Below are 13,707 nucleotides of genomic sequence, written 5' to 3'. Positions count from 1 at the left end.
GGTGTATATCAGGGGTAGGGAACCTTCGGCTCTCCAGCTGCTGTGAAACTACAACTCCCAGCATGCTCCATTCACTTCCATGGCAGTTCAAAGAACAGCAGAGCAAGTATGCATGCTGGGAGTTGTAGTTTTGCAACAGCTGGAGAGCCGTACGTTCCCTACCCCTGGTGTAGATCTATGAAGCATTGGCCCTGCCTTGACATCCTGATAGGACCATGAAGCGGTACCTTCTTGTAGGTGTTCATTTATGCCCATTAAACTGGGTGGATTGAAACAGATGGGCAAACATGCCATAGGGTGAGGTCTAATTGCTGCAAAAATAGTTTCATTAGGTATGCAAATGAGGTCACAAATGCCCAATGGGTGGCCCCAAACATGGCAAGTGCTCAGGTTCTCTTCGGTCATTACATGGTGATAAGTGATGGCTCTAGTGCTATCTAACCAATGCCCACAGCAGGGAGAATACAAGGTATGTGCGACATTTCATTCCAGGAGTAGGGTTGAGCGATCGGGATAGGAAAAGATCGGATCCCGATCGAGCAAATTTCACGATTGCGATCGCCTGGAAAATGATCGGAAATAGGATTTTGACATCTCAAGATCGGCTCAACCCTAAAAGTGACTCTTCCCATAGAGAAGCATTGACTAGGGTTGAGCGATCGGGAAAGATCGGATCCCGTTCGAGCAAATTTCACGATCGCAATTGGCTGGAAAATTATTGGAAATCGGATTTTAAAATCGATCCTGAAATCTCAAGATTGGCTCAACCCTATCCAGGAACTATCACGGGGCAAGGATTACTGAAGAGAATCGGAGCACTTCCTCAGGCCGGGAGCACCCACAAGGTACTTACAACCTTATTTGCAAATTGTAGAAAACTTAGTCTTCTCTGCAATAAGATCTTTTTTCATGACCCTAAAGGTACGTGTGAACATTCAGACCACTACCCAGCAATGTCATTATATATAAGAAGCCCCTTTAAGATTAATCCTTCATCTAATCTATTGCTCCAGGGTTCCGAATACTTGGCAGTGGAAGGTCCTTCAGAGCAGGTCTACCTTTACCTGGATCAACCGGGGTCCTTAAAGATATAGGCGGTATAGGCATTGTGTTTTCTTTCTATATACTCTGAATACTGGGTAAGAGTCAGCAGCCTAGCTAAATGTGCACGCTAGTACATACATACATAGTAGTACATAGTAGATGAGGTTCGATATAGACATTAGTCCATCAAGTCCAACCTATAACCCTACAATCCCATACAGAGACAGCATGTAAGCACAGGATCCTTACCAGCTAGTATACAGGGAAAGCACTAGATCATTGGTCCTCTTACACTTTTCGGTACAACACCTTGTGAGTGACTGATGGTCCCAGTGAACAGTTAGTGACAAGTATGTACAAGGCAGATCCTTCTAAGTCTCAGGATACGGATACTGGGTTTTGGACCATAGAGTTACTTCCCATGTCCAAATAATACTTTAGGAATGTGAGAGATTATCTATTAACAGTGAAGCGTCCCTTACAAGACATCGGAGTAATATAACACTGGTATACAGAATACTTTTATATTCATTGCAGCATACCCAAGATAAAGGCCCCATATTGTGACCGGCACATGTACATAGGATGGTACTGCAGGTTACAGACTGTGACTATTCTGTTAAATTGTTAGAGAGAAATAAGTCACAGCCAACCATTGTTATCAAGCCTATAATAGACAATCTCATGATAAAAAAGAGATTGGTCAAAATTGTGCAAATAACTCTGTGGATTCAGCCATAACTCATTTCTAGAACTGGATAACACCACCAATGAATATGCCTTAACGAATATAAAACGTGTTCTTATGCATGGATGTGGATCTGGAGGCTTCTCCGGGCCTCTATCCATGTGCAAGTCATTAGGAGTTGATCCATAAACCCAATCACATTCTTGGTGACTTTTCGATATTTGTAGGTATGTGTGCAATATGATTGTATTGCTCAGTCTCTTGGCAGCCGCTTACCGCCGACATGTGCTTAATCCATTACATGTAATATCCCCTTCTGTACAACTCAGACTGTGGTCTCTATAGTTTCTATGATCTCAAGGTCAGTCTTGGAAGGTGATACCAAAGGAGAAGGTTCCTGTCCCCAGCAGCCATCGGGACTGCAGTCTTCTTCTGAACTAAGTTCTGCTCCTTCCTCTGTATCTTCATCGCATGATTCCAAGTATGGAACCCCCACTGCATTGATGCCAGAGTCTTCAGAGTTGGAAGGTGAAGAGCAATGATCTATTTTTGGTCCTTCTGTGTCTTTGGGTGGATACACCTCCTGAAGGAACTCCCTTTCAGGCCGTGACCTGATACAGGCTGGGGCAGGAGGAGGTGGTGGCTGTTGGCGCTGGACATAGCACATCTTCCCATTGATACATTTGACCTGATAATTATCAAGGAAGAGGTCCGAGATGGTACAGTAGCGTGGAGATTCCGGTATGAATGGAGGCTGGAAGGAAGAAGCTACCTTGAGAAACTGCTCGGCCAGCGAGACAGAAATCTGAATTGTGTTTGTCTGTTCTTGTGGTTCCACTGGGATTTCGGTGCTTGGAAGCTGTTCCACAGGAGTCATTGGTTGGTAGACATATTTGCCTGAAATAGAAAAACACATAAAGGGCCTGTAACTTCAGTTCCACCATTTATACTTGTCACATGATAAAATAATGTTCACATTCCTAATATTCGATGCAATTCTGCACTTATTTTACCGAGTACTAATAATTGTGATAGAACATACTACGCTGCAGATTTATCAAAGTGTCAAGAAGAAACAATGGTGAGAATTTATCAAGACCAGAGTTCTCCACACCAGACCTGACAATCCATGTCCTGCCAGAGTTTGCACATAATGTATTACGAGGTGCATGTTTTATCGTAAATGAGGCGCTTCCTCTGGGGCCCTTGTGGCTAAACAAAAGTCTACAAACCCTCCTTGCTGGCGTAGATTTATGGCATCATTGGCCATGTGCAGTGACCATGCCCCCTTTGCCACTTTTTGGCTTGCATGTCAGTTTTCTGGGAACAAGTCATGATAACTCAGCCCCACTGCGTTTGTTACCCAAGAACAGGAAAGCTTTCGTTTTGCAGCAATCCTATAAAAAATGAAATGTGGTTGAGCAACAAAGACATATTCTTTTAACATGGGAAGAATATGCAAATCTGACTTCCATGATGTAATTAGGATGTCAGTGCCTCAAGTGTGCACACCAATAGAGGGCGCTGACTGAGAATGTGCAAGTCTATCTTCCATGATGATAATAAGGAAGACAGAGTCTCAGTCAAGCAATCCTATAGAGGGCGCTCCCTTTAACATCATGCCGATCTTCTCAGAAACCTTTGTTTGCAATGATGTTGGGATTTTACCAGATACAGTCTCTCAGCCAAGGACAGCTGTTTCAATGTATTTGCATCTCATCAGCTTGGTGCAGAGAGGACTGATCTGGCAGAGGTGAGAGGCTTAGTGTGCATACTTGAAGCACTGGCATCCTAATTACATCATGGAAGTCAGATTTGCATATTCTTCCCATGTTCTTTTGCAGTGGAGCGCTCATGGCTTAATAAGACCCCACACACCTAAATGGTGGTTCTCTCCCTATGGAGTGACGATATCCCATCAAGATTTTCTTTTAGTGAGCTAGTTTACTCTGCTTTATTCTATAGGGGAGCGGATTGTACAATGTTCTCTAGATAAAGGAGAATAGAGATGAGCAAACACTGTTTGGATCAGCCGATCCGAACAGCACGCACCCATAGAAATGAATGGAAGCACCTGTAACGCTGGCCGGCCGTCGGCAAAGTCAGCGTCACAGGTGCTTCCATTCATTTCTATGGGTGCGTGCTGTTTGGATCGGCTGATCCGAACAGTGTTCGCTCATCTCTAAAGAAGAAGTGTCTGATGGCTGGGGGTCCGACCACTAGCAATCTGGAGAATGAGGATCTGCAAGTTCCCCTATCTGCCCCATGAGAATGGAGAGTTGGTGTTCATACTTGGTCAACACTCCATTTCCAGATAGACTTTCAGGACATCTATATCCAGCAGTCCCGTACACGGAAATGAACCAGCGGTTGAGCATGCACGCCACTACTCCCTTCACATGGGGCACACGCATGTGATCATCCGGTGCCTTCCGTCCACCACGGATTTCAATGGGAAGTTCTGATTTCACTGAGTAGGATAGGACTTGCTTTATAATTATCAGAATGGAACGAAACATCAAGACCCCCTTTGGAAGAAGCACGGGCTGCACACTCAGTCTTGTGTATGAGACTTTAGGTATCCTGCACAGCAACCCTTTCAAGCTACTATGAAGAAGCCACTCGCTAGCGCTACTCCCTTCTTTCTAAGCATCAGTGGGGTGTCAGAAGTTGGATTTATACCAATTTATATAGACTTGGATGAAATGCCAGTAACATATTTGTACACAGAATTATAGAAGTGATTGTGTACATGAACGTCAGCGTACACCCAACAGCTAGGCGTAATATGGGATTGGTGTGTCTACGCTGTCAGTAAACAAGGGTTAAACAGCTTAGACGTCTGTAATTGTGATAAGCACAAAAAGATAATTTGCGGGATTGATTCAGGTAAATAATCTCATTGTCATTATGTTCTAAAGAAGGATTTTTAGATGTATTCCTCCCATGGAAATAAATTGGCGGCTGACTTCACAGGGATTTTGCTCAGCTTTATCCGGGAACAAAACAAAGAATTTAAGAAATGATGATTTCAATGGCTGTAGGTCTTTCCGTCAACCTAATACCATAATCGCAGCGCTGTCTCAGGCCTAGCAGAGGCATTTTGTAGGATCACTGCACCAACCGCTGAGCAAGACATTACTTTACTCAATCTGCTCTCATATTCAGTCTGACCATTAGGCCTCATGCACACAAATGTATTACAGCTCCATACAAGCCCTGAGTTCTACGTAACCATAATAGGGAACGCGGGGGCCTCTCTGTATTGTGGAGGGCGACCATTTTATGCAACGTTTTTTTCCTCTGTCGGAGTAAAAAGTAATTACAGATGCCAAATAATGCAGATATTGTTCCCTAAAAGCACCAAGTGTGAGGTCAAAGAGACTCTACTGGGGCACCAAGTACTCGGTGTACTGACCGTACAGCCAGGTCTAATAGGGATAGTATACAGAGAAAGGAGCTTCTATTATACACTAATGCATTTGCCTTGCCATGTCTAATAGCAAACATTGCATCATCTAAAGTACGGGCACACGCTATCCAATCTATATATACCACAAATTAAAATGTGTGTGTATTATTAATACCGTCACTTTATTACAAGGAACCTGTCATAGTGACATGTCACAAGTTTTGAGTGATGGGGGTCTGGGTAGCGCTCACCTAAGCATTGTGTCCTTGTGTTGCTGTTCAGATCAGTCAGTGCTAGATGTATTCGTCCACAGAGTCTGTATGTATCCTCACACCGCTCTCAGTGGAGAACAGAGACTAAACAGAACTGTGATCGGCTATATATATATATATATATATATATATATATAAAATCAATCAATAGGAGTGAGGACCCTGCTTACCAGACCCAGACCCCCACCAATCCAATCTTAGTGCCTAATAGTCTATAGCAGTGATGGGGAACCTTTTAGAGACCAAGTGCCCATACTGCAACCCAAAACCCACTAAATTATCACAAAGTGCTAACATGGCAATTTAACCTTAATAATGTGCGGATCCACAATTGTGGGCAGTGATGGACCCCGCAAAATACGGTCGTGTGAATGAGACTTTACAGAGATTTTAATGATACAAACAACTTTGTTCTGCATTTGGTATAATTTGAACAATTAATGTTCACTTTTTAAATTGCACAGATCTGTTTTCTAGTGACCGTGCAATGTTATTATGACCTGTAATAATATCACGTCTGCTATAAAACAGATACTGTGTGATATAATGAAAGGGCCCCGACACAGTACAATCTACTCCATAGTGGCCCCCACACAGTCCAATCTGCCCCACAGTGGCCCCCACACAGTACAATCTGCTCCACAGTGATCCCCATACAGTACAATCTGATCCACAGTGGCCTCCACATAGTCCAATGTGTTCCACAGTGGTCACCACACAGTACAATCTGCTCCACATTGACCCCCACATAGTACAATCTGCTCCACAGTGGCCCCCACACAGTACAATCTGCTCCACAGTGGCCCCCACACAGTATAATCTGTTCCACAGATGGGTGCCCAGAGAGAGGGCTGTGAGTGCCACCTCTGGCACCCATGCCATAGGTTCGCCATCATGGGTCTAGTATAGAGCCAGAAATAGTTTAGATAATAGGGTAAGTTTAGTGGTTGCATTTTTCAGAAAACAATACGTATATTTACAATACATAATTTATCACCTAGGTAAAAAGAAAAATTTACTTGAAATATGAAAATTAATTTGTAAAGTAGTTATCAGCAAATGTCTCCAGAGATACAGTATGTCCTGCTTTCCACGAATTCTCTTATAAATAGTCATGAACATTGCAAACAGGGATTCACAACACAGTCTAATTATAATAATTACATTCTCCCTATAATGAATTCTTCCTGTTGATATGCCAGGATACGGTATATTCCATACAATGCCATAAAATAGCGGAGATGTCAGTGTAATAATATCACAGGATTCAGTGAGAACAATGAAACATGAACACTATCAAAAATATGGCTCAGTGATTAGTACTGCAGCCTTGCAGCTCTGGAGTCTTGGGTTCGAATCCTGCCAGGAACAACATCTGCAAGGAGTTTGTATGTTCTCCCAATGTTTGTGCGGATTTCCTCCCATTCTACAAAGACATAATAGCACTAGCACGTTGTTGCTGAGATTCTGCACTTTAAGCATGTCCCTCTGATACATGTCCTCTTTAGTGTTGTCCACCAGAATATGGCGCATACGCAACGTACGGAAGTGGCGAGTACTCCAAACTATACTGTGCATGTCTTATATGCTGTTTGGCTCTTCCCCAGGACTTTGCAGTATTTGCACTGGCTCTGTGGGGTCCACCATTCTTTTTATACCTGTGATACAGTTGAAATGAATGGAAGAGCAGTTTGCTTGCTGCATGTCACTTAAGGGCTGCTGACTTACAAGGCGCCAGGACCACAGACAAGATGTCTGCTTCCCGATACAGATAGGAGCAATGCTATGACGTCGTAACATTGTACCTCCTGCGCCGAGATGCCCCATCTGTGCTTATGCGCCTTGTCAAGCAGAGAGTAGAGGCCCTGGTAACTCCATGCAGCAGAGGCTCATAGGCAGGGAAACAAGGGGGTAAACTAGCAGGGCCATTAGGGGGCCCGGCAGCAGCCGCTACCACTGCAGATTTTTTTTTTAAATAGGCTGTTAGCTGCTGGAGTGTCTCTGTTTTATTGATGATCAGTCCTCGGGATAGATCATCAATAAGGGTTATGATAATTGGACTCGTGCTGATCAGCTGTTTGAAGGGGCCATGGCACACGAGCAGGCGCAGTGACCCCTTCTCTGTTTATAGTGCGCGCTGTCTGTTTTATAGTGACCGTGTGATGTAGTTACAGCCTAGAGGTATATAGGACGAGGCTCTAGATACACTACATGACCATGGTACTAGTGCCTAAATTGCCCTGAAAAATACCTTTTAACCTGAATGGGCCTTGTGGAAACCCTTACTGATGCTGCAGAAACAACCAAAATAGATGGATGAAATAAATTAATTTTGGGTTGCATAAAATTCTGCAATACATCTGCCGCGTGTGCATTCATCCTGAGTCTCAGAAAACGGAGGATTTCGCTATAGGAGCTTAAATAGCAGCCATACTGGTTGTCACTCACAAACCTCATCTAAAGAAGATATTATTAAGAAACAGCCAGCAAGCATTGTAACAACGTGATAATAGAAGAAAGCGAGTGATTTCTATTAATACCGAGCTACAGGATGAAATATTCTGTTATTAATGGGCAGATATGACTGAGGCTCTCTGAACAGACCCCTCCGGAGCCAGAATGGCAAATACCTGACGTCTTTAGTAAGAGGTGTAATTTTGTCTCCATGTGGAGATACTGTAGTAGTAATTCAGGACATTAAGCCTTCAGCGGCACAATGCAATTGGCAGGGTAATTGAATCCTCATGAATAAACATAGTGAACTGGCAGATTAATGTAGTCTCAATAATGGAGTTATTATGGTGATGGGGAGATGGAGGCGCAGAAAGGTAACAAACAGTATGGGGATTGAAAGAGAACAGGCAAAAATGCTATGGAAGTTATAAAATAATTGGAAGCAGACACGTGTACACGTGGATAACAAAATGATATGTTCTATAGAACGTTGATTGTCAACCTTTTCAAGCCATGTACCTCCTAGTAAGAAAAAGACCCCACCGAGTACCCTCATAGTAGTGATCACGTATAAGGAAATAAGGCTCCGCCAGCAGTTATGTAATGGCCCCCACATGTATAAGGTGCCGGTGTTGAGCGGCATTGATTCCTTACCATTCCACTCCTCACCTCCTCTCTGCTCCGAGACCTGTTGGGACATCATCACTCAGCACTTGCAGCAAAGAGGAAGCGAGTAGTGGAGTGGTGAGTAACCAATGCAGCTCACCACTCACTACCCTGGGCATGAGCATCTCCATTAGTACTGATGGGAGTGCTGGTAAAGTAAGGATGGTGCCTGCAGCTGTGTGTAGACGTCCATCTTGGATGGGCAAGGGAGTGATTCTCAGCCCTGGTGCTTATCCCACAAGGAGTGCAGGGCATATTCCTTGGGGTACAAGTACCGCAGGTTGAGATCCAATAGTCTAGACATAGTTAATACTTCTTAGAGATTAACGTTCCCATCACGTTTACACTACAATACCCTGTAATAAAAGGGTTTTCCGGGCTCTAGCAATTGGATCCTTAAAGGGGTATTTCCCATCTAAACTTTTAGCTTATCTAAATGTAAGAGTTTTCCTAAATACATTGCTTTAGAAATGCAAGATAGGTCATGTCACTTCTTTTTTTTCCGCTACTAGCATAACTATATGATATGCCCCATAGGTGCAGGTCTCACCTATGGGAGAATGGGAAGGGGAACGGTACTGTGAACCTAGTTTATCGATTCCTGGTCGCCACATTCTCCATATACTTCAGTGAAGGGGTCAGTCAAAAATAATGGTCTGCAGATTGAGATTCAAGAGTATAGCCATTTTTCCATTATTGACAGGCGGTGAGCTTGTAGGAACAAGTTACCATTGGCTATATAGTGAATTAGAGAAGCTTTACAACTACTGGCTGCCTTTCGCTGTCAGCCATTTATGAAAGAGTTGGAGTCAAAGTAGGAGTCGGAGTCCAGCTGTGGAAAAAGAGAGGCGTTGGAGTGAGTGGTTTGGTCTACCAACTCCAACCCCCATTCATATACTCCTTTAGGGATTCTTTTTGAAAAGGTTGCCTTTATGAGATAAACCCATTATACTTACTTGCTTGTACCAGTCTATGGACATTGTTCCTCCTGTCTCTTTAGTTTAGGGATTCACTATGGCAGGCTACCTACAGCATTCAGTAGATGACATAAATGAGAAAGCCCCTCAACCGGTGGCCATATTACTGACCTTTACATCCAGTCTGTCTTAGACTGGCAATGAGAACTCCCAATAGGTACATTCTAGAAATAAAACTCGAGGTGTCCTTGTTAACTAGTTCCTGGCATCTATCCAGCCCTACGCCATAGGGATAATGATACCAAAGAGGTAGACAATGCCCTGTGGGATTCTATACAGATTGCTGCCAAAAAGCAGTACTATCTGTAACTAAAGAAAAGGCTACGAAGAGTTAATTCACTAGATGGCAAATGTGCTGCAGTAAGTCCTGCCTGCTCTCTGTGTTTTCTATCAGATGTATGTAGTTTATAGCAGATATTCTGTTTTCCATGTTGAATTTTCTGAGCTTCTTCTATAAAACATTGCCCAGCTAAAGTCTTATATAGACATTAATAACCTATAGAAATGCAATTTAGTAGACAAATCTACATTAGTAGACACATGACAAATAACTGATCGATATCCTATTGTCACTTCTATCCCTATACTTGTCCTGGGAATCATAAAGGAAACCCAGATTCAACAAGTACTTAGAAAGGTCAAGAAGCTCCAAAAATCACCTTGGACGCTCCTTTCAACAAGATAAATTGCAATTTGAGTCGGAAAACCCTAAAAAAGTAAATTTATGTGGGGCTGAAGAGTTCACTTTAATCCTGCATAAAGAAGTGTGGAGCGCTGTCCCTGCCAATACTCTGCGGACTCCGCGTGCAGTAGCAGCGCTCCAGAGATGGGGCCGAGTGACACAGAGAGTCAGGACAATCCAATAATGGTTTGTGGGTCACTGCTGTGCAAAAGACTTAACACTATATGTGGCTGGAAGAGACTTTCCCCCCTGTCAGCTGTTAGACAGGGGTACCCGTTTTTGAAAGAGGTCTCTGAGACTAAATTGGAATATGGGAAAAACCATGAGGCTATTATTAGCCCTGAGGTTATTATTTGGACTATGTCTATATGCTTCACCATTATGAACAGAGTAAAAAAAAAAAAAAAAACTATAAAAAGTTCCCCATGAATGAACCATGCCTATCTACATACTGTGGTGCAGTCAGGGGAGGGCTTTGCTTACACGATTTTTACCCTGGATGCGGAGTGCTAGGTGGGGTACTAATAAACAACACTGCCATAAAGAGGACCATTTACCACCGTCACCAAGTCCAGCTCTTTTCATCATTTAATAGCAGCTGTTCCACTGATTCTGGCACAGTTGGAAGCTTTTCTCTAGCCCCCACCATTCCTGAGTAATCAATGCTGTTTTGGTGCCCGGTATGCTATTTAGGCTTTGTCAGGAGGGCAGTGACTCTGACCTTTGACACTCACCACCTCTGACCAGACTTCGGAATCACATCCCCTTTCCTGTTCCTACCTGACAATGCCCACCAACATTCAGAACTCCTGTCTATTAACTAGAACTGCTACACAGAGCCAAACAGAGAATGGGGAGTGAAAATGAAGATGCATTAAGGGAGTTATCCTATGAATCATCTTCACACCAGATGTCCTGAGAGTGATACAGTGTAGAAAATAGCCAGCATTTTCATCTTACATTTCGCTGAGATACCGAAACAATTACAGGCACGGTGCGAAAAACAACTTCAGTGCCAGGCCAACTTGAGAGCTGCCGAATCACTGGAGCAGGCGGATTATCAATGCCAACAACACGCTCATTATACGGCGTCCCAGCGAGCTACTGACATGCTGCAACAATCAAGGGCACAGCGCAAGGAACAAGTTCAGCGACAGGCCAGCTTGACAGCTGCCGAAACACCGGAGCAGGCAAACCATCAATGGCAGCAATTTGCTGAATATAGGTGGATTATCCACTCCAACAATCCGCACACGAAGTCGCGGGCAGAGTCTAAATATATATATATATATATATATATATATATATATATATATATATCTTGTGTTGGCCAAAAGTATTGGCACCCCTGCAATTCTGTCAGTTAATACTCAGTTTCTTCTAGAAAATTATTGCAAGCACAAACTCTTTGGTAATATCTTCATTTATTTTGCTTGCAATGAAAAAACGCAAAAGAGAATGAAAAAAAGGCAAATCATTGATCATTTTACACAAAACTCCAAAAATGGGCCGGACAAAAGTATTGCCCCCCCCCCCCCCCAAGCCTAATACTTGGTAGCACAACCTTTAGACACAATAATTGCGCACAACCACTTCCGGTAACCAGCAATGAGTTTCTTACAAGGCTCTGCTGGAATTTTAGACCATTCTTCTTTGGCAAACTGCTCCAGGTCCCCCCTGAGATGTGAATGGGGCCTTCTCCAAACTGCCATCAAGAGATCTCTCCACAGTTGTTCTATGGGATTCAGGTCTGGACTCATTACTGGTCACTTTACAAGTCTCCAGTGCTTTCTCTCAAACCATTTTCTAGTGCTTTTTGAAGTGTGTTTTGGGTCATCGTCCTGCTGGAAGACCCATGACCTCATCAGGGAACCTCCGCCATGTTTGACTGCAGGGACCGTGTTCTTTTCTTTGAAGGCCTCTTTTTTTTCCCCTGTAAACTCTATGTTGATGCCTTTTCCCATAAAGCTCTATTTTTGTCTCATCTGACCAGAGAACATTCTTCCAAAATGTTTTTGGCTTTCTCAGGTAAGTTTTGGCAAACTCCAGCCTGGCTTTTTTATGTCTCTGGGTAAGAAGTGGGGTCTTCCTGGGTATCCTACCATACAGTCCCTTTTCATTCAGACGCCGATGACACTGGGTTGACACTGTTGTACCCTCGGACTGCAGGGCAGCTTGAACTTGTTTGGATGTTAGTCGAGGTTCTTTATCCACCATCCGCACAATCTTGCGTTGAAATAGCTCATCAATTTTTCTTTTCTGTCCACATCTAGGGAGGTTAGCCACAGTGCCATGGGCTTTACACTTCTTGATGACACTGCGCACAGTAGACACAGGAACATTCAGGTCTTTGGAGATGGACTTGTAGCCTTGAGATTGCTCATGCTTCCTCACAATTTTGCTTCTCAAGTCCTCAGACAGTTCTTTGATCTTCTTTCTTTTCTCCATGCTCAATGTGGTACACACAAGGACACAGGACAGAGGTTGAGTCAACTTTAATCCATTTCAACTGGCTGCAAGTGTGATTGTTATTGCCACCACCTGTTAGGTGCCTCAGGTAAGTAACAGGTGCTGTTAATTACACAAATTAGAGAAGCATCACATGATTTTTCAAACAGTGTCAATACTTTTGTCCACCCCCTTTTTTTATGTTTGGTGTGGAATTATATCCAATTTGGCTTTTTGACAATTCTTTTTGTGGTTTTCCATTGAAGACAAATTAAATGAAGATAAGAATACCAAAGAATTTGTGATTGCAATCATTTTCTGGAAGAAAATGAGTATTATCTGATAGAATTGCAGGGGTGCCAATACTTTTGGCCAACACTGTATATTACACAATCTGCACTTCCACAGAAAACGCTACATATTTATGTCTTCCTCTTTCAATATGACACAACTAAGAAATTCCCTTAAAATTTTTTGGTTGCAGATTTTACTGTTTTTTGAGGCAAAGTAAGGAGCGGATTTAACAGAAGCGAAATGTCTAAGAGCCTCCTTTCTGTTTCCCATTCCTTTTCAAGCCACTCCTAACCTGCAAAAAAACCTCTAGTTCAAGGCCGGGACTCTGCATAGTGTAAAAAAACGTACAATACCAGAAAAGTGGCCGGGGCTATTCCTAATAGGTGTATCTTTATGGAAAGACTAAACGAACCAATATCGATGTGTGACTTTAAAACTTGTTAAGTTGGGGGTGTCGGTAGAGTGGCGCACAATCTCCCCAGGATTACCGCTTTCATTATGTGGCGCCTACTTGACGTACATTCACACACCGATAGCGCCGTGCTTCCTCGCAGGTTTTATTATGTTTAATCAAATTGCTGAAATGGTTCTTGATGATAAATAAACTCGCGGCTTTCTCCCAGCTGCATACTTACATTTATTTTCCTGGCAATTTTGGGACAAATGTCTGCATTTATGTGCTCTGTTCCCATGGCACCTCAGAAAGGATCACTTATAAAGCTCCGGCGTTTTTTTTTCTGATTTATATCTGGCTTTTATTCTTTAAAAAA

The 13,707-nt window shown here is 43.1% G+C and overlaps 1 protein-coding gene across 2 annotated transcripts in view; it reads right to left on the bottom strand.

The window, feature by feature from the left end:
• Positions 1–1,264: 1,264 nt before the first annotated feature.
• Positions 1,265–13,707, bottom strand: part of C8H3orf70 (chromosome 8 C3orf70 homolog) — a 75,747-nt gene continuing 63,304 nt past the window's right edge. For both annotated transcript variants that reach the window (XM_075284050.1, XM_075284049.1), the window contains exon 3: positions 1,265–2,629. In XM_075284050.1, coding sequence (XP_075140151.1) covers positions 2,058–2,629 — 572 coding nt within the window. In that variant the 3' untranslated portion in view covers positions 1,265–2,057. The remainder of the gene's footprint in view (positions 2,630–13,707) is intronic.

The sequence above is a fragment of the Leptodactylus fuscus genome, chromosome 8 (assembly GCF_031893055.1).
Source record: "Leptodactylus fuscus isolate aLepFus1 chromosome 8, aLepFus1.hap2, whole genome shotgun sequence".
Lineage (NCBI taxonomy): Eukaryota > Metazoa > Chordata > Amphibia > Anura > Leptodactylidae > Leptodactylus > Leptodactylus fuscus.
Note: the sequence above shows the minus strand (reverse complement) of the source record. Positions and strands in the feature narration are given on the sequence as shown.